General features: G+C 44.0%; 1 protein-coding gene across 4 annotated transcripts in view; it reads left to right on the forward strand.

Moving 5' to 3' along the window:
- The window catches only part of LOC137379949 (E3 ubiquitin-protein ligase RNF123), a 536,536-nt gene that overhangs the window by 19,526 nt on the left and 496,408 nt on the right, over positions 1-20,602 (forward strand). For all 4 annotated transcript variants that reach the window (XM_068051365.1, XM_068051363.1, XM_068051364.1 and 1 more), the window contains 3 exons: positions 7,049-7,146; positions 9,386-9,440; positions 11,155-11,240. In XM_068051365.1, the coding sequence (XP_067907466.1) occupies positions 7,049-7,146; positions 9,386-9,440; positions 11,155-11,240 (239 nt within the window). The remainder of the gene's footprint in view (positions 1-7,048; positions 7,147-9,385; positions 9,441-11,154; positions 11,241-20,602) is intronic.

A 20,602-nucleotide genomic window follows, 5' to 3' on the forward strand; every position in this document is an offset into this window, starting at 1 on the left:
ACTTTTCAGGTCAGTGACCCTTCATCAGAACAATTAAGGAAAGTGAGCATCGATTCGTTAAGGGAAAATCATGTTTAACTAACTTGCTGGAGTTTTTTGAAGAGGTAACTGAGGATTGATGAGGCAGTGCGGTTGATGTGGTGTACATGGACTTCCAAAAGGCATTTGATACAGTGCTGTGCAACAGACTTATGAGCAAAATTATAGGTCATGGAATAAAAGGGACAGTAGCAACATGGATATGAAATTGGCTAAGTGACAGGAAACACAGAGTAGTGGTTAATGGATGTTCTTCGGGCTGGAGGAAGGTTTGTAGTGAAGTTGCCCTGGGGTCAGATTTGGATCCCTTGCTTTTCCTGATATATATTAATGACCTGGACCTTGGTATACAGGGCACAAGTTCAAAATTTGCGAATGATACGAAACTTAGAACAACTGTGAATTGTGAGGAGGATAGTGTAGAACGTCAAAAGGATATAGACAAGTTGGTGGAATGGGCAGACAAGTGGCAGATGAAGTTCAATGCAGAGAAATATGAAGTGATTCATTTTGGTAAGAAGTACATGGAGAGACAATATAACAGAAAAGGGTACAATTCTAAAGGGGGTGCATGAGCAGAGGGACCTGGGAGTATATGTGTATAAGTCATTGAAGGTGGCAGGACAGGTTGAGAGAGCAATTAATAAAACATACAGTATCCTAGGCTTTATTAATAAGGGTATCGAGTACAAGAGCAAGGAGGTTATGTTGAACTTGTATAAGACACCAGTTCGGCCTTAGCTGGAGTATGGCGTCCAGCTCTCGGCGCCGCACTTTAGGAAAGATGTGAAGGCATTGGAGAGAGTTCAGAAATGTTTCACGAGAATGATTCCAGGGAACTTCAGTTATGAGGATAGATTGGAGAAGTTGGGACTGTTTTCCTTGGAGAAGAGAAGGCTGAGAGGAGATTTGATAGAGGTATACAAAATCATAAGGTCTGGACAGAGTGGACAGGGATAAACTTCCCACTCGTGAAAGGACCGAGAACGAGGACACAGATTTAAGTGATTGGCAAAAGAATAAAAGTGACATGAGGAAAAACATCTTCACGCAGTGAGTGGTTAGGGTCTGGAATGTACTATCTGAGAGTGTGGTGGAGGCAGGTTCAATTGAGGCATTCAAAAGGGAACGAGACTGTTATCTGAAAAGGAAGAACGTACAGCATTATGGGGAGAAGACGGGGGAATGGTATTAGGTGAATTGCTCATTCGGAGAGCTGGTGTCAACACGATGGGCCAAATAGCCCCCTCCTGCGCTGTAACAATTCTGTGATTATTTCCACAAACTCTGCTTTCTAGCCAGTGACTCCATTGCTCTCCCTGGCAACTGTTGGAGGCTGAACCAGACTGTTGCAATCTTGGTCTCATATTTACCCTGAGCTGAGCTTCGATCCCATATCCATTCCCTCACCAAGGGCCACCTACTTCCACCTCAGTAACATCGCTCATCTCCGCCCCTGCCTCAGTCCAACTGCTGATGAAACCCTCATCCATGCCTTTGTTCCCTCTAGACTCATCTATTCCAATGTTGTTCTGGCCAGCTTCCCATCTTCCAACCTACAGAAACTTCAGCTCAACAAAAACTCTGCTGCTCATATCCCAAGTCTCTCAAAGTCCTGCTCGCCCATCACCCTTGTGCTTGCTGACCTACTTTGGCACCCGGCCCACTAATTCCTTGATTTTAAGATTCTCATTCTAGTGTTCAAATGGTGTCGCCCTTCCCTATTTCTGTAACCTCCTACAACCATCCAAGATCACTGTGCACCTGTAATTCTGGCCTCTTGCGCATCCCAGACTTGCTTTGCTCCGCCATTGGTGACCTTCCGCTGCCTAGATCCTAAACTCTGAAATTCCTTCTCTATACCTCTCAGGCTCTCCACCTTCCACTCCTCCTTTAAAACCCCCTCCCTAAAATCTACCTCTTTGACCATGCTTTTGGCCACCTGTGCTAATATCTCATATGTAGTTCGGTGCCAAACTTTGATAATGTTCCTGTGAAGCATCTTGGAATGTTTTACGAAGTTAAGGTGCTGCATAAATTCCAATTGTTGATTATCTGAAACGATCAAATAAAACTCATGATGAGTTCTGTCAGTGACTCAATTGTTAACTGAGCTGCATAGGGTGAGAAGTTTGACTCTGTCTCTTGAGAGCTGAATTCAGTTAGGGTGGTCTGGTGGGTGTGCTGCAGTTTGTCATTGCATTACTCTGGATAGGGAAATGAAAATCAGCCATGGTTCCCATTACTGATCACTTTTCACTGCCTCTTCCTGGAAAGGGCACATGAGGGTTTTGGGCAATAACTCAGTTGATAACTGATATATAAAAGATACTTAATCCATGTAGAACAATAATCAGAGCTGTGCTTTTTGTGTGGGCAGGGTGTCGTTTCTTTTTAGCAAAAGGATATTGTTTGGCTTGGCTTGACAGGATTCCGTCCCTTTTGTGCAAATGGCTTGATAACAGCTTCATAAATAGACCATGCCCCAACCAGCTGAAACCTGTTTCTTTTACTTCCTGATGTGCTGAGAATTGCCCAGTTCTTAACAAGTATTCCAGATTATGGTAGATTGCTTACTGGATTTCACGCTGGGTTCTCACAATGTCTCCTGCCAATACAGAAGTAAATGAAAATGAGAACGCAACGTCACTATACAGGCCACATTTATTTATAGTTGGAGAATTCAAGAACATGAAATCAAGAATGCACTGAATACAACCAGGTTATGTACCCCGAAAACATCCCAGATGTAATGCTGAAGGCATGTGCTGCAGAAATAGCCACATCTCTAGACAAGGTTCCAGGACAGCTTCACAGTGGCATTTACCCAACAGTGGAAAATTGCCCAGGCATGTCCTTCCACAAAAAGTAGAAGAAATCTGACTTGACTAATTACTGTCCAAGCTTTCAACAGTGGTATCAAGTGCCACTTATTCACCAATAAACTGTTCATTGCTCAGTTTGGTTTCTGCCTGGACCTCTTGGCTCCAGACCTCATTTCAGCCAGGGGAGCACTCTTCATTGCCTAGAATCACAGCCAGCACAAAAGAAGCTGGTTGTGGTTGTTGGAGGCCAATCATCTGCCTCAGGAGCTCCTTGTGGCAGCACCCGAGACCCAACAATCTTCCCTCCAACATAAGGTCAGAAGTGGGGAAATCACAAATGAATGCACAGTGTTTAGCTCCATTTGCAATTCCTCAAATAATGAAGTAGCCCATGCCCATGTGCAGCAAGACCTGGACAACATCTAGGCTTGGGCTGATAAGTAGAAAGTAACTTTAGTGTCAGACAAATATCAGGCAATGACCATTTCCAACAAGTGAGTGTCGAACCACCTCTCCTTGATATTCAGTACCGCTGCCATTTTGAGTTCCCCACCATCAACATTCTGGGGTGGGGAGGTCAACATTGACCAGAAATTCAACTGGACCACCCACATACTAGCTACAAGAACAAGTCAGAGGCTGGGTATTCAGCAGCGAGTGGCTCAACTCCTACAAGGTACAAGTCAGGAGTGCTGGATAGGTTTGTCCCGATGAGGCAAGGAAGGGATGGTAGGGTGAAGGAACCTTGGATGACAAGAGATGTGGAACAGCTAGTCAAGAGGAAGAAGGAAGCTTACTTAAGGTTGAGGAAGCAAGGATCAGACAGGGCTCTAGAGGGTTACAAGGTAGCTAGGAAGGAACTGAAGAATGGACTTAGGAGAGCTAGAAGGGGACATGAAAAAGTCTTGGCGGGTAGGATTAAGGCCCAACAGCACCTTCTCGAGGGCAAATAAGAATGGGCAATAAATGCTGGTCTTGCCAACAACACCCAAATCCCGAGACTGAATAATTTAAAAAAAAATCACAGAAGCAAAGTTACAGAAACAAATACCATGCAATGAAGTGCTAATTAATAATACATGCAAACTGGGATATTTGGGAGTCCATTGTTCTCCAGCTTCTTTTGCGAAAAGTTTGAAATATGCAAGCTGCATTGTGCAGTATGAAACTGAGCATCCTGAACATCCTCTGTATTGTCAGACTGTTTGGCTCCCATTCAGTCTTGGATGAGCTTTAGTGTCCTTCAACTTCTCATTAAGATGACCAAAACCATCGATTTCAGCCCCTGCCACAAACTCTGTTCTCTTTCCAGTGATTCCATCTCCTTCTCCAGCCACTGTCTCAGGCTCAACCAACTGTTCGCAGGTATTAGCGTTCTGTGTGACCTCGAGCTGAACATCTGACCCCATATCCTCATTACAAAAACTGTATGCTTCTACCTCTCTAACATCACCCACATCTTCCGCTGCTCAGCCAGTGAAACCCTGAAATGTTGAAACCCATCCAGGCTCTTGTTATCTCTAGATGCAACTGTTACAATGTTCTCTCTTTTTGGCTTCCCATCCTCCAGCCTTTGTAAACTGCTGCCAGTATCCTAACTAACATCAAGTCCCATTCACCCATCATTCCTGTGCTTGCTGGTATACATTGGCTCCTGATGGAGCAACACCTCTAGTTTAAATTTCTCATCCTTTTGTTAAACACTGTCCGTGGCCTCACCCTTCCCTAACTCTGTAACTTCCTCCAGCCATAAAAGCACCCCTCATCCTGAGTCCTAAGCTCTCCCCTCTTCTGATTCTGCCCTGTTGTGCATCCCTCACTCTCTTTGCCTCACCACTGGCCATCACTTGTCTCCTAGACCCATGCTCTGGAATTCCCTCCCTAAGCCACTCTTACCCTCCATCTTCCTTTTCTCCTTTAAGAGCCTCCTTAAACTCCACCATCTCCTATGGCTTGATGCCTATGTTTTCATTGCACTGCTGTGAGGCACCTTGGGATGTTTTCTATATTAAGGGCACTATATAAATGGAGGTTGTTGTAATTGTCAAATGTTGTAACTGCTGAAATGTTATGGTTTTAAGAGTACTTTCCTCACTGAAGTTAAAAGTAGTTTCTTCATGGATTGTCATTGACTCATAGAATCTCAATAATGTAATATCTGAATGAACAACCAGGCGGATTCAATACATGCCAGCAGTCAGACATTATATTGCACTCCGTCGTTATATCAGGATGACAATACAATAGTCCTGTCTGCCGGCAAATCGCCAACATATTGGAATTACTAGTTGTGATTGGATACAAAATTCCACCCTGTTGAGGGTGCATATTCAGGATGAAAAGCTTGGGGACCTTTGTTTGAAATACAGTCCCCTGTGTGTGTGCGCTATGGGGAGGAATGAAGTTAATACATTATAAGTAAACAAGCTTCTTATTAAATAAAAACAAAAAGTGCTGGAAAATACTCAGCAGATCTGGCAGCATCTGTGGAGAGAGAAGCAAAGATAACATTTCAGGTTAGTGACCTTTCATTAGAACTGGCAAAGGTTAGAAATGTAACAGGTTTTAAGCAAATAAAGTGGGGGTGGGGCAAAAGAGAACAAAAGGGAGGGTGTTGATAGGACAGAGGGTCACAGAGAATAACTGACTAGGAGGTCATGGGCAAAGGCAAAGAGTGTGTTAATAGTGTGGTGAAAGACAAAGCGTTAGTTCAGAGAGGGTGTTAAATGACTGAATAATGAAAGTCCTAGACAAAAGCACAAACATGAGAAAAAACTGGGCAGGCACGTGGTTAAAAAAATTTGAATGATGAAGCAAACTAAAATGAAATAAAAAGTGAAACTAAAAATAAAGAAAGGGGGGGCCAGTCATGCTCTGAAATTATTGAACTCAGTGTTCACTCCGGTAGGCTGTAGCATGCCTAATCAATAAATGAGGTGCTGTTCCTCGAGCTTGCGTTGATGTTCACTGGAACACTGCAGCATGCCCAGGACAGAAATGTGGGCATGAGAGCAGGGGGGATGTGTTGAAATGGCAAGCGACAGGAAGCTTGGGGTCACGTTTTCGGACTGAGCGGAGGTGTTCCGCAAAGCGGTCACCCAATCTGCATTTCGTCTCCCCAGTGTAGAGGAGACCGGATTGTGAGCAGTGAATACAGTATATTAAATTGAATGAAGTACAGTTAAATTGCTGCTTCACCTGAAAGGAATGTTTGGAGCCTTGGATAGGGAGGTGAGAGGAGGTAAAAGTGCAGGTATTACACCTCCTGCGATTGCATGGGAAGGTGCCATAGTAAGGCTTCTTATTTCCTGATAAGTAGTGACTGGCCCATTAGACAAGGTGCAGGGGGCTGTACTGTAGTAGGAGTCAATACCTTCCGAAGGGGAGAGAGTTGTCATGCAAAATCTGCTTTATATTTGCATTGGTTTAGTTCAATGAGATTGATGTCTCTGACTCAATTCCTTGAGTTTATCTGCAGTGTTGCTGCTGGGGTAAGAGAGATGAATTTAGTAGTGTGAACTTCGAAAGCCAGCTCACCAGATCATAGATGTTGGTTTCCCAAAATCACAGCATAGAAGTGCCTAAGCCCCCTTAATGACCAATGTGCCTGTCTGCTTCTCCAGTCGCAGGTGTCAAAATGATGCTCAAGTTTCATCTTTGTTTGCATTTGATGACTTAAAATTCGCATGCATTGTGTCCAGCAGGTGTATGCACATGCAACTAAAATATAGGCTACATGAGACAAAGTGCACAGAATGTTATAACCAGTGACTGACACAGGATCATGATTGAGGAGATGCTTCTAAACCACTCAGCCACCGGAACCCTTTGATTTGATTACTTTCAAATCAATTGTCTTGTCCTGCCGTAATTGGATTGAAGAGCTGTTTTGATCGTAATCAGGAATATAACGTCATATCAGGCAATACAAGATATTTGTCGAACTCAAGAATGAGTTACTACCATCTTTTTCAAAGTTAATATAGCCTTTTTAAAACATAATTTTGCATATTTTCTGTGCCATTGTTCAGGGTTTTTACTATATGTAAACTACCTGAACCTCTCGATTAGATTCCACCCTGTAACTGTTAATCTGTATGTGATTTTTCAGTAATATTTGATGTCAATCTGCTGTAGCCCTGGACAGTTGTGGTCTTACGATTTAATTGTTGACTATATTTCAGATCAAAATATGGATGGGCGTCTTGGTCCAGCCACGGTGGTCCTGGATCACACAAGTGGCTTTGAGGGGTTGCTGCTTGTGGATGATGATTTACTTGGGGTAAGTGCTTTAGAACAAGGCTGCTCATTCCACAAAAGCAAAAAACTGCAGATGCTGGAAATCTGAATCAAAAACAGAAAATTGCTGGAAATACTTCTCAGGTCAGGCAGCATCTGTGGAGAGAAAAACAAAGTTAACGTTTCAGGTCTGTGTTGTGACCTTTTGTCAGAAATGGCAAAAGTTAGAAATATAATAGGTTTTGAGCAAATGAAAGTGGGGGGTGGGGGGGGGGGGTGGAAGAACAAAAAGGAAGGTCTGTGATAGGGTGGAGAGATTAAATGATAAAAGATTTCATGGGTCAAAGCGGGTAGTAATGGGACAAGTGAAGAAACAAAAGGTGTGTCTGGATGAGATGTAAATGACAGGATAGCAGTTGTCTGAACACAAGGTAAAGGGATTAAGAAAGGAACAAGGGTTTGGGAGGGAATAAAAAGAACGAGCAAAAAAGTGCTAAAGAAAAAAAAATGGGGGCAGAGGTTATGATCTAAAATTATTGAACTCGATGTTGAGTCCAGAAGGCTGTAAAGTGCCCAGCCCAAAGATAAGGTGCTGTTCCTTGACCTTGCATTGAGCTTCATTGGAACACTGTAGCAGGCCAAGGACAGAAAGGTCAGAGTGGTCACCCAGTTTGCATTTAGTCTCCCCAGTATAGAGGAGACCACATTGTGAACAGTGAATACAATATACTAAACTGAAAAGTACAAGCATATTGCTCTTTCACTTGGAAGGAGTGTTTAGGGCCCTGGACGGTGAGAAGGTAAAACGGCAGATGTTGTATTCCCTGCGCTTGCATGGAAATGTGCTATAGCAAAGGCAGGAGGTGTTGGGGGTGGCTGAGGAGTAGACCAGGGTGTTCTGGAGGGAACGGTCACTTCGGAATGCTGGAAGGGGAGGGGAAGATGTGTTTGGTGGTGGCATCATGCTGGAGGGGGTGGAAATGGCGGAGTATGATCTGTTGAATACGGAGGCTGGTGGGGTGGAAAGGGACAAGGGGAACCCTGTCATGGTTTTGAGAGGGAGAATAAGGAGTGAGAGCAGAAGTGCGTGAAATAAATCGGACACAGTTGAGGGTCCTGTCAATCACGGTGGCGGGGGGGATCCTCAGTTGAGGAAAAAAGGAAGACCTATTGGAAGTACTAGTATGGAAAGTTGTATCTTCTGAACAGATGCGACGGAGATGGAGAAAGTGGGAGAATGGAATCAGGTCCTTGCAGGAAGTGGGGTGTGAAGAAGTGTAGTCTGTGGGCTTATAGTAAATGTTGGTAGGTAGCCTATCCCCAGAAATGGAGATAGAGAAGTCAGGGAAGGGAAGAGTCGGTGATGAACCATGTGAAGGTGAGAGAATGGTGGAAATTGGAAACAACGTCAATGAAATTTTCCTGTTCAGGGCAAGAGCAGGATGCGGCACCAATACAGTCATCTATGTACCGGAAGAGGAGTTAAGCGGGGTGGGGGGGTAGGAGGTGCTGGTGCCTGAGCAGTACTGGAACAAGGAATGTTCCACATATCCCACAAAAAAGCAGGCATAGCTAGGACCCCAGTGGCTACCTACAGCAATACCTTGGAGTTGAAGGAAAAGGTGTTTAATGTGAGAACAAGTTCAGCCAAGCGGAAGAGGTTGGTGGTGGATGGGGACTTGGTGCTCCTTCATTATGTCAGGCTTAATGTATTGTCGCCTGAAGAAAGGTTCTGAAGAATCTATTTGTTACATTTTATTTTCCATTTTTGTTTTCTGATTTTTCTCTTCCAATTTTGCCCTCTCATTTCCTGCATGAGTTGAATTCCTAGTTGGAATAAGGTTTTACAGGTTGCAGTCACTGCTCAGTATCTCAGTCGTGGGACCTTCCCGGTCTATACCTCTCTGTTATCGATGACCTTTACTTCATGTGGTTTAAATAATCTGATTGGAGTTCTGACTTGTCCTTCAGCCTCACCATATTAGGCAGTCTTGGTCACATTTACTGACAGATCCAGCTGCTGGAGTTTTCCACTGCCCATTCTTTTGCAGTCTTTGAGGTTATGTTTTAATAATGTTGTTAAAACCCTCAGAATCCAGACTAACTGGTGTATCATTCCTTCATTGCTACTTTCTTGGTTTCTCTGAGTATTGCCCTCACCTGGTTTCATTAATTTGAAGGGGTGGTTTTGAGAGTGATGTAATCTTCTTTCTGCCTGCAGTTGAGGGCGTGACTGGAATTGTAGAAACTGGCTTGTACTTACTCTGTTTGTTCCCTTTTAGGTCGTTGGCCACAGTAATTTCAGCTCAATCAGAGCCACCTCATGTGTGTACAAAGGTGAGTGTGAAGGGTTCAGGCTGGGCCAGAGCATCTGGAATTGCAATTAATTCAAAGCAAGATCAAGACCAGGATTGTTTAGTCTGTCTTTCCCTATTAATCTGGACCTAACTACTGGGGAATGAAGTTGTGAGTGTCTCGTTAATGGGGTGGACATGGGGTGATATGGGGTTTGGTGGTGCTGGGATTGTTTTATTCATTTGGGGGGATGGTTTTGGAAATATCTCATTAATCCAAGGGGGTAGTTGGGTGGTTAGTGTTGGGAGTGCCTCATTAATCTAGAAGGGGTGGTCTCCTTGGTGTCTATCACTAGTTGTGGAAGTGTTAATTGAAGTAACTCAATCTGGTGCCGAGCAACGTGCCCTCTAATCTGATGTCATTGTGCGCTGCCAACTCGTTTAAGTGTGTGGGCCTCTTAAAGATTTTTTGCATGACTGCGCATGTGCGTTAACTCAAAGGGGCCTGCATGGGAGCTTTTGGGTTGCTGCACAGCCGCGCAGCTTAGAGGGAACCTTGGTGCTAGAAATATTTCATTGATTTAATGGGAGGGCAATGGTGATGGGAATGTTTTTATAACGTGGAAGGTGGTGTTGGTGTGTCTCACTAATCTGGGAGGGGGGGTTGGTATTCGGAGTGTCTGGTTAATCTGGAAGGGGAAATGGCATTGGGAGTTTCTGATTTGTACAGGAGGTGGTGGTGGGAGTGTCTTATTGATTTGGGTGGGGGGGGTTGGTTGTGGGAGTGTCTTATTTGGACAGGGGGTGGTAGTGTTGCATTAATTTTTGAGATGTTGGGAATGTCTGATCTGAGGAGGGTTGATGTTTGGAATATCTCAATAATATTGGAGGGGGCAGGGTTCTGGATGTGTCAGATTGATCTTGGGGATGAGGGTATTGGGATGAACGCTGCTATCTGTAGGTATAGTAGTGTATTGGTTATGTTACTGAACGAGCAATCCAAGGAATTTGTTTTCAGATCTCATCCAGGCACTTTGATTGTTTGATTTCAGTTTAACATTAAAAAAAACACAAAACCTGGAAATAAAAATCTCATCAGTAAAAGTGACCAAGAAACTGCCATACTGAGTAATAACCCAACTGGTTCACTTAACATCCTTACCTGGTCTGGCATACAAATGACCCCAGTCTAATGTGGTTGACTCTTATTTGCCCTGTGAAGTGGCCTAACAAGTCCCTCAGTTGTGTCAAATTGCTACCAGTGATTCAAGGAGAAAGCCCACCACCCCCTTCTCAGGGCAATAAATGCTGACCTTGCCTGTGATGCTCACGTCTTAAGAATTAATTTTAAAAAATATATCAGGGAGCAGTCAGTACAGGATGACAAACTGGCTAAGCAAAAATGAATGACAACTGTCTCAAATCAGTTTTGCCATTCTGCCTGTAATTGAATCCAGAAGCTGTTTGGCCTGCAGTTAAGTATAAAAGCTCTGTCACATCCAATAAAATAATTAATTTCATTCTGTTCTCAGTTTTCCCTTTGCAGTTCTCAGCAACATTATCTTGGACAATTCCATGTTTTAAAAACACTTGTAGATATGTCACCTTATGTGCACAGTTTGAGGTCATGGTGGACATGCCTGAGCTGTGTGTGAGACCGTGTGAAATGATCCAGATCCTTTCTGTCATGTACTGCTGTTCGTGATGTTCAGCTCGCCTTGCTGTTTGACTGATTCTTATGTTCTCTTTGGTCACAGGAAAGTGGATGTATGAAGTTTTGATCTCCTCTCAGGGGCTGATGCAGATTGGCTGGTGCACCCTGCACTGCAGGTTCAATCAGGAGGTGAGCCCATCTCTCTCTCGCACCAATGCATGGGAAGGCTGTGAAGTATTATGATAAGTAGGAGATTTGTAAACTCAACAACACGGTTCATTTATATAGTTTCGTGCCGTAATGACTGTATGATTAAATAAATTGACACTGAGCCACATGAGATATTGGGGCAGGTGACCAAAAGCTTGGGCAAACAATTTAAGGAGTGCCTTAAAGGAGTTGGAGAGGTTTAGGGAGTGAATTCCAGAACTAATGCTCAAGCAGCTGAAGGCACAGCTGCCAATTGTGGGGCGAAGAGAATTGGGGGTGCACAATTGGCTGGCATTGGAGGAGAGCAGAGATCTTGAAGGTTGTAGGGCTGGAGGAGGTTACAGAGATAGGGAGGGATTTGAACACAGCAATGAGAATTTTAAATTTGAGAAGTTGCTGGACCGAGAGCCAGTGTAGGTCAGCGAGCATAGGGAGGATGAGTGAATGGTTCTGTGTATGAGTTAGGAAATGGACATCAGAAATTTGGATGAACTGAAGTTTACTCATTAACAGTAATTCACTCAGTAATGAGCCAAAGGTAACTGGAGGATGTCCACCTCACTAGTTAATGTGAAGTGGACTGGCTGTACTCTATTCACTAGTGCTGTCTACTGCCTATCCTTGGTTTCCTTAAGTTGCCAAATATTTCTTCTCCCTCCCACAAAATCTGCTACAAATCGGGCTTTTCATCCTCTTTGAATCTAAGATTTCTTCCAATTCACTAAATCCTCAATGCTTGCTTTCACTTCAGGTGCAAAATAGAGAAAATTGTGAACATTTATATGGACAAACCGTCCTATTGAAAGGGATTTGCTTTACGAAGAGTGGGGGAAGGTGAAAATTATGTTTTTTTTTTCAGGAAAGAGTAACTTTCGCAAACATTCTTAAGGGATTGCTGGGAGCTGGGAGATTTATTATTGCACTACGTCGCAGGGATTATGGAGAGCTGTGTCTGACTGACTAACGCACACACAGTTTCATAGGGATTAAGGAGAGCTGTGTCCGTCTGTGGCTAATTGACAAATTTTCATTGTCAGACACAGCACTCGTAATCCCTGTGACTAACTCTCAATTTCAAAGGGATTACAGAGAGCTGTATCTGACTGATTAACTCTCACACTATTTCATGAAAATTACTGAGTGCATGTCGAACTGTGACTAATTGACACACTGTCTCATAGGAATTGCTGAGAGTTGCGTTTGACTGTGACTAATTCACACACGTTTGAGAGATGCTGAGAGCTGTGATTACATCAATTATAGGGCATAAACAGGCCATTCAGCCTAACCAGCCCATACCAGAGTGTATGCTGCACTTGAACCTCCTTCCATCTTTCCACATCTAAATCGATCATCATAGCCCCCTGTCCCCTTTTCCCTCTTGTGCTTGTCTAGCTTCCCCTTAAATGCATCTATACTACTCACTTCTACTACTCCCTGTGGTAGCGAGTTCCACGTTCTTAACGCTCTTTGGGTAAAGAAGTTTATTTTCAGTTCCCGATTGGATTTCGTGGTGACTATCTTACATTGATTACCTTTAATTATGCACTTCCCCTAGTTATGCTCTTCCCCACAAGTTGAAACATTCTGTATCCACTCTATCAAATATGAGCAAAATACTGCGGATGCTGGAAATCTGAAGTAAAAACGAAGTGCTGGAAATACTCAGCAGGTCTGGCAGTATCTGTGGGGAGAGAAACAGAGTTAGCATTTCAGGTCTGTGACCTTTCATCAGAAATGGCAAAGGTTTGAAATGTAATAGGCTTTGAGCAAGTGAAAGGGGGGAGGGGGGGGAAGAAGAACAAAAGGAAAGGTGTGTGATAGGGCAGAGGGCAGGAGAGATTAAATGACCAAGATGTCATGGAACAAAGACATGGGGAGTGCCGATAGTTGTATTAAAAGACACAGTATTAGTCCAGATGAGTCTTAATGGCGGAATAACGAACAGCTCTGTCGAAAAGCAAAAATATGAAAACAAGTTTAAGACAATGCCCATGGTTAAAAAATAAAATAAAATAAAAAAAAACAAGAGTCGTGCTCTAAAATTGTTGAACTCCATGAGTCCAGAAGGCTGTAGAGTACCTAATTGGAAGATGAGATGCTGTTCAAGTTTGCATTAAGATTCACTGGAACACTGCAGCAGGCCAAGGACCATGGCATGGGAGCAGGGTGGTGAATTAAAATGGCAAGCAACTGGAAGCTCGGGGTCATGCTTGCGGTTCGAGTGGAGGTGTTCTGCAAAGCAGTCACCCAATTTGTTTTTGGTCTCCCCAACGTAGAGGTGACCGCATTGTGAGCAGCGAATACAGTATACTCAATTGAAAGTAGTAGAAGTAAATTGCTGCTTCACCTGGAAGGAGTGTTTGGGGCTTTGGATGATGAGGAGAGAGGAGCTAAAAGGGCAGGTATTACACCTTCTGTGATTGCATGGGAAGGTGTCATGGGAAGGGGACGAGGTGTTGGGGGTAATGGAGGAGCGGACCAGGGTGTTGTGGAGGGAACAATCCCTTTGGAATGCTGACGGGGAGGGGAGGGAAGATGTGTTTGGTGGCATCGCTGGGGATAGGCTGTCCACTAATATTCATTATAAGCCAATGACTCTCACAGCTACCTCACTACACTTCCTCACACTTCCCCCTTGTAAGAACTCCATTCCATTCTTCCAGTTTCTCCGTCTGCAATGCATCCGTTCTAATGATGCTACCTTCCACAGCAGCGCTTCTGATATGTCTTCCTTTTTCCTCAACCAAGGATTCCCCCACCAGTACCACCCCCCCCAAACGCTGTTGTTGATCCATCTCCCGCACCTCAGCCCTTACGCCTTCCCCTCCCTCCCAATACCGCGACCGGGTTCCCCTTGTCCTCACTTTCCACCCCACCAGTCATCATATCCAAAGGATCATCCACTGCCATTTCTGCTACCTCCAGCGCAATGCAGGAGGTGTAGTACCTGCCTCCTTCTCCTCCCCATTTCTGACATTAAGGAGGGAAGGTCATTGATGAAGAAACTGAAGATGTTTGGGCCTAGGATACTATCCTGAGGAACTCTTGCAGCAATGACCTGAGGTTGAGATGGTTGGCCTTCAACAGGTAACGATAAAGAGGTGACAGAAGTATTTATTTCACTTCAGTACTTATCAGGGAGATAGAACAAGTAGACATGACATTAAATGATGAGATGAGTAATGAGATAAGTGTATTTAAATAAAAAAAGAGGATGTATTGAATAAACTAATCAAACTCAAAGAGGATAAAGCCCCGTAAAAACCACAACCATCTTCCTTTATGCGAGCTTTGACTCCAACCAGTAGGGAATCATAGAATTGTTACAGTGCAGAAGTTTTCCCCTTGATTCCCATTGACATCAATTTGGCTAGGACTCCTTGATGCCACAGTCAGTCAAATACTGTCTTGATATCCTGGGCAATCACTCTCACCTCACCTCTTATGTTCAGCTCTTTAATCCATATTTGGATCAAGACTGTAGTGAGGTCAGGAACCGAGTGGCCCTGGTGGAACCCAAACCAAGCATCATTGAACAGATTATTCATGTTTAAGTGCTGCTTGATAGCATTGTCCGTGACACCTTCCATTACTTTGCTGATGATCGATCGAGAGTAGACCGATGTGGCGGTAATTGGCTGGATTGGATTGGTCCTGCTTTTTGTGGATAGGACATACCTGGACAATTTTCCACATTGTCAGGTAGGTGCCAATGTTGTAGCTGTACTGGAACAGCTTGGCTAAGGGCACGGCTGGTTCTGCAGCACAAGTATTCAGTATAATTGCCGGAATGTTGTTGGGGCCCATAGCCTTTGCATTATCCAGTGTCTTCAGCCATTTCTTGATATCACGTGGAATGAATCGAATTGCCTGAAGACTGGCATCTGTGATGCTGTGGACCTCAGGAGGCGGCATTCCTTCCAGACCAGGGGCTTTATCCTCTTTGAATTTGCTTAGTTTATTCAATACATCCTCTTTTTTTAATTTTAAATACACTTATCTCATTACTCATCTCATCATTTAATGTCACGTCTACTTGTTCTATCTCCCTGGTAAGTACTGAAGCGAAATAATTATTTTAATATTTCTGTCACCTCTCTATCGATACCTGTAGTATTATCCTGTCTATCCCTTAATGGTCCTATTCCCATCCCAGCCTTTTTTTATTGATGTGCCTGAAACTATTTTGTTTTGTTTTATGCCTCTCCACTGTCATCCAGCTGGGTGGGACAACTCTTGCCTAGTTCCATTCTTATCTATCGAAGCCAGACTATCACTTGCAATGGCTTCTCTTCCTGCTTGTGTACCGTTACCTGGTGTCCCCATCCATCCTTGACCCACCTCCTTTTTCTCATCTACACGCTGTGCCTTGGCGACATCATCAAAAGCAGTGTTAGATTTTGCATGTATACTGACGACACCTTGCTCTACCTCACCACCACCTCTCTCCACTCCTCCCCTGTTGCTAAATTATCAGACTGCCTATCTGACATCCAATACTGGATGAGCAGAAATTTCCTCCAATTAATTATTGGGAAGACTGAAGCCATTGTTTTTGGTCCCCGCTCCAAACTCTGTTCCCTAGCTACTGACTCCATCCATTTCCCTGGCAACAGTCTTAGATTAAATCAGTCAGTTCACAACCTTGGTGCCCCATTTGACCCCAAGATGAGCTACTGACCTCGACTTCATGCCATCATGAAGACCGCCTATTTCCACTCCGTAACATTGCCTGTCTCAGCTCATCTGCCGCTGAAAGCCTTGTTCTTGCCTTCGTTACCTGTAGGCTTTGTCAATGCACTTCTGGTTGGTCCCCCACATTCCAACCTCTGCAAACTTGAGGTCATCCAAAACTCTGCTGCCTGTGTCTTAACTTACACCAAGTCTCGTTCACCTATCGTCCCTGTGTTTGCCAACCTACAGTGGCTTCTGCTCAAGCAACATCTTGACTTTAAAATTTTTATCCTTGTTTTCAAATCCTTTCCATGGCCTTGTTCCCCGCTATCTCTGTAACCTCCTTCAGCCCACAACTCCTGAGATATCTGCGCTCCTCCAATTCTGGCCTCGTGAGCATCCCTGATTTTAATCACTCCACCATTGGTGGCTGTGCCTTCAGCTGCGTAGGCCCTGAGCTCTGGAGTTCCCTTCCTACACCTCTCTGCATCTCTACCTCCTTTAAGGCAGTCCTTAAAACCTACCTCTTTGCGAAGCATTTGGATGTCTGACCTAATAGCTCCTTATGTGGCTCGGTGTCATATTTAGTCTCATAGTGAGCCTGTGAAGTGCCTTGGGATGGATTATTATGATAAAGGCACTGTATAAATATAAGTTATGTTCCTTGATAATTTAATTTCATAGTTCCTTTTTGTTTTCCTCATTTTTTTTTTTATCTTCTCTCCTAATCTCTTCGTATTCTCTCTTATCATGCACTCCTGCCTATGTACGTAATGTGTGCCTGTTTTGTGACCTCAGTTGTTCATTTATGTCTTTATTCATCCATGGAGTCTCACTTGTGTTTAGTTTGTTCTTTCCTTTTAGCGGAATATATTTTTCCTGCACTCTGCTGAACATTTTGTGACTGTGATTAATTTTCACACTGTTTCACAACAATTACTGACAGCTGTGTCTGACTGTGATTAGCTCACAGACTGTTTCTCAGAGCTGTGTTAGCTGTGACTAACTCGTGCACTGTTTCACATTCCTGGGAGCTGCACCTGACTGATTAGTACACACACTGTTTCACAGGGATTACTGAGAGCTGTGTCTGTTATTAACTCATGTACCTTCACACTGATGCTGAGAACTGTCATAAAATCATAGACGTTTATAGCAAGGGTAGAGGCCATTCGGCCCATTGTGTCTGCGCAGCCAACAAGTAGCCATCTGGCCTAATCACACTTTCCAGCTCTTGGTCCGTAGCCTTGTTGTTTACGGCACTTTAAGTACATATTCAAGTATTTTTTAAATGTTCCAAGGGTTTCTGCCTCTACCACCCTTTCTGGCAGTGGGTTGCAGGTCCCCACCACCCTCTGGGTGAAAATATTTCCCCTCTAAACCTCCTATCTCTTACTCTAAATCTATGCCCCCCTGCCAGTTGTGGACCCCAAAACCAAGTGGGATAGGGCCTTCCTTTCCACTCTATTTAAACCCCTCATATTTTTATATGCTTCAATAACGTCTTCCCTCAGCCTCCTCTGTTCCAAAGAAAACAACCCAAGCCTATTCAATCTTTCCTCATAACAAAAATTCTCCAGTCCAGTCACCGCCCTCGTAAATCTCCTCTGTACCCTCTCTAGTGCAATCACATCTTTCCTATACTGCGGTGACCAGAACTGTAGCTGTGGCTAAACTAACGTTTTATACAGTTCTAGCATACCCAGCTCTTATATTCTGTGCCTCTGCTAATCAAGGCAAGGACCCCATATATGGGGCGGTGCAGTGGTTAGCACCGCAGCCTCACAGCTCCAGCGACCTGGGTTCGATTCTGGGTACTGCCTGTGCGGAGTTTGCAAGTTCTCCCTGTGACCGCGTGGGTTTTCGCCGGGTGCTCCGGTTTCCTCCCACAGCCAAAGACTTGCAGGTTGGTAGGTAAATTGGCCATTATAAATTGCCCCTAGTTTAGGTAGGCGGTAGGGGAATTGAGGGAAGGTGGGGATGTGAGAGGGTAATGGGATTAATGTAGGATTTAGTATAAATGGGTGGTTGATGGTCGGCACAGACTCGGTGGGCCGAAGGGCCTGTTTCAGTGCTGTATTTCTTTAAAAAAAAAAGCAGAAGGTGTTGGAAATAGTCAGCAGGTCTGGCAGCATCTGTGGAGTTAATGTTTCAGGTCTGTGACCTTTCATCAGAACAGTTCTGATGAAAGGTCACAGACCTGAAATGTTAACTCTACTTCTCTGCACAGATGCTGCCTGACCTTCTGAGTATTTCCAGGACTTTGTGTTTTTATTTCAGATTTCCAGCATCCACAGTATTTTGCTTTTATTCAAGTATCCCATTTGCCTTCTTGACCACCTTATCTACCTTTTCTGCCACCTTCAGGGATATGTGGACATGTACTCCAAGGTCCCTCTGTTCCTCTACACTTCTCAGTATCCTACCATTTATTGTGTGTTCCCTTACCTTGAATACCTTTTCCAAATGCATTACTTCGCACTTCTCTGGATTGAACTCCATTCGCCATTGTTCCGCTCACCAGACTAGTCCATTGACATCTTCATGCAGTCTACAGCATGCTTCTTCATTATCAACCACACAGCCAATTTTTGTATCGTGTGCAAACTTGCTCATAGCCCCTGAATTCAAGTCCAAATCATTGATATGTATTTTTGACAAAGCTGCTGGAGTTTTTTGAGGATGTTACTTGTAGAGTAGATGGAGAACCAGTGGATGTGGTGTATTTGGATTTTCAGAATGCTTTCGAGAAGGTCCCACACAGGAGGTTAGTAAACAAAATTAGAGCACGTGGGGTTAGGGATAATATACTGGTATGGATTGAGAATTGGTTAGCAGACAGAAAGCTGAGAGTAGGAATAAATGGGTTATTATCAGGATGGCAGGTGTTACTCGTGGGGTACCGCAAGGATCAGTGTTGGGGCCCCAGCTATTGACAATCTGGATAAATGATTTGGATGTGGAGACCAAATGTAATATTTCCAGATTTGCTGATGAGACAAAATTAGGTGGGAATGTAAGTTGTCAGGAGGATGCAAGGAGCCTTCAAGAGGACTCTGACAGGCTAAGTGAATGGGCAAGAACGTGGCAGATGGAATATAATGTGAATAAGTGTGAAGTTATACACTTTCGTAGAAAAAACAGAAAGACAGAGTATTTCTTAAATGATGCGAGTTTGGGAAGTGTTGATGTCCAAAGGAACCTGGGTGTCCTTGTTCATGAATCACTAAAAGCTAGCATGCAGGTGCAACAAGCAATTAGGAAGGCAAATAGTATGTTGGCCTTCATTGCAAGAGGTTTTGAGTATAGGAGTAAAGAAGTCTTGCTGCAATTGTATAGAGCCTTGCTGAGACTGCACCTGGAGTACAATTTTGGTCTCCTCATCGAAGGAAGGATATACTTGCCATAGAGGGAGTGCAATGGAGGTTCACCAGACTGATCCCTGGGATGGCGAGATTGTCTTATAAGAGGAGATTGAGGACACTGGGCCTGTATTCTGTAGAGTCTCAAGGAATGATAGATGATCTCAGTGAAACTTACAACATTCTTACAGGGCATGACAGGGTGGATGCATATAAGATGTTTCCTGTGGCTGGTGAGTCTAGCACCATGGGACATAGTCTCAGAATAAGGGGTCGGCCATTTAGGACTGAGATGAGGAGGAATTTTTTTAACTCAGAGGGTGGTGAATCTTTGGAATTCTCTACTCCAGAGAGTTTTGGAATCTCAATCATTGAGCATGTTCAAGACAGAAATTGATAGACATCATATGGGTATAACGCGGGAAAGTGGTGTTGAGATAGATGATCAACCATGATCTAATTAAATGGCTGAGCAGGCTCGAGGGGCCGTTTGGCCAACTCCTCTTTTGTTCCCATTGGAAAATGATGGTCTGAGCCTCCCTATTTTTTCTCTTGCTTCCTTTAACAGCCTGGGATACATTTTATCTGGGCCTGTAAATTTCATCTAATATTTCACACTCCTCCTTCCTGATTGCAGTGTCTGTATAATCCCTTTTGTGAAAACAGACACAAAGTATTCATTAAGAACCATATCAACGTCCTCCGCTTCCACACACAGGTTACCCTTATGGTTCTTAATAGGCCCTACTTTTTCTTATTTTGCTGTTTATGTATTTATAAAAAATCTTCAGGTTTTCCTTGATATTAGTGCCAATATTTTTTCATGCCCTCTCTTCGTTTTCATACTTTCCTTTTTAATTTCACCCCTACACTTTTTATACTCCTCTAGGTTTTCTGGAGTAATGAGTCCTCCGTATCTGTCATAAGCTGTCCTTTTTTTCTTTATCCTGTCCTTTACATCCCTTGACATCTTTGTCCTTTTCCATGACTACCCTTAATTTAACTAAATTATGATCACTTCCACCGAAGTGCAACCCAACTGATACCCATTCCCCCTCTTTTCTACCACTGGTAGGGGGGCGGGTGTGTGCGCAGGGCATCTGCCACATGGGACAATCGCCCAGTAAAAGCTGGCATCCTCTCTGGGCTTGGTATGGTGTAGGGTGGGATGGACCTCCTTATTGGGCATCCTGTGGCCCACAGAAGGCACTCCTGGCAGCAAGGGCTGAAACACCCTCCCGGCCTCCATACCCCCTTGTCAGGGCCTGCATGACTGGCAAGCCCAACCCCACTTAGCTGGAA

The sequence above is a fragment of the Heterodontus francisci genome, chromosome 19 (assembly GCF_036365525.1).
Source record: "Heterodontus francisci isolate sHetFra1 chromosome 19, sHetFra1.hap1, whole genome shotgun sequence".
NCBI lineage: Eukaryota > Metazoa > Chordata > Chondrichthyes > Heterodontiformes > Heterodontidae > Heterodontus > Heterodontus francisci.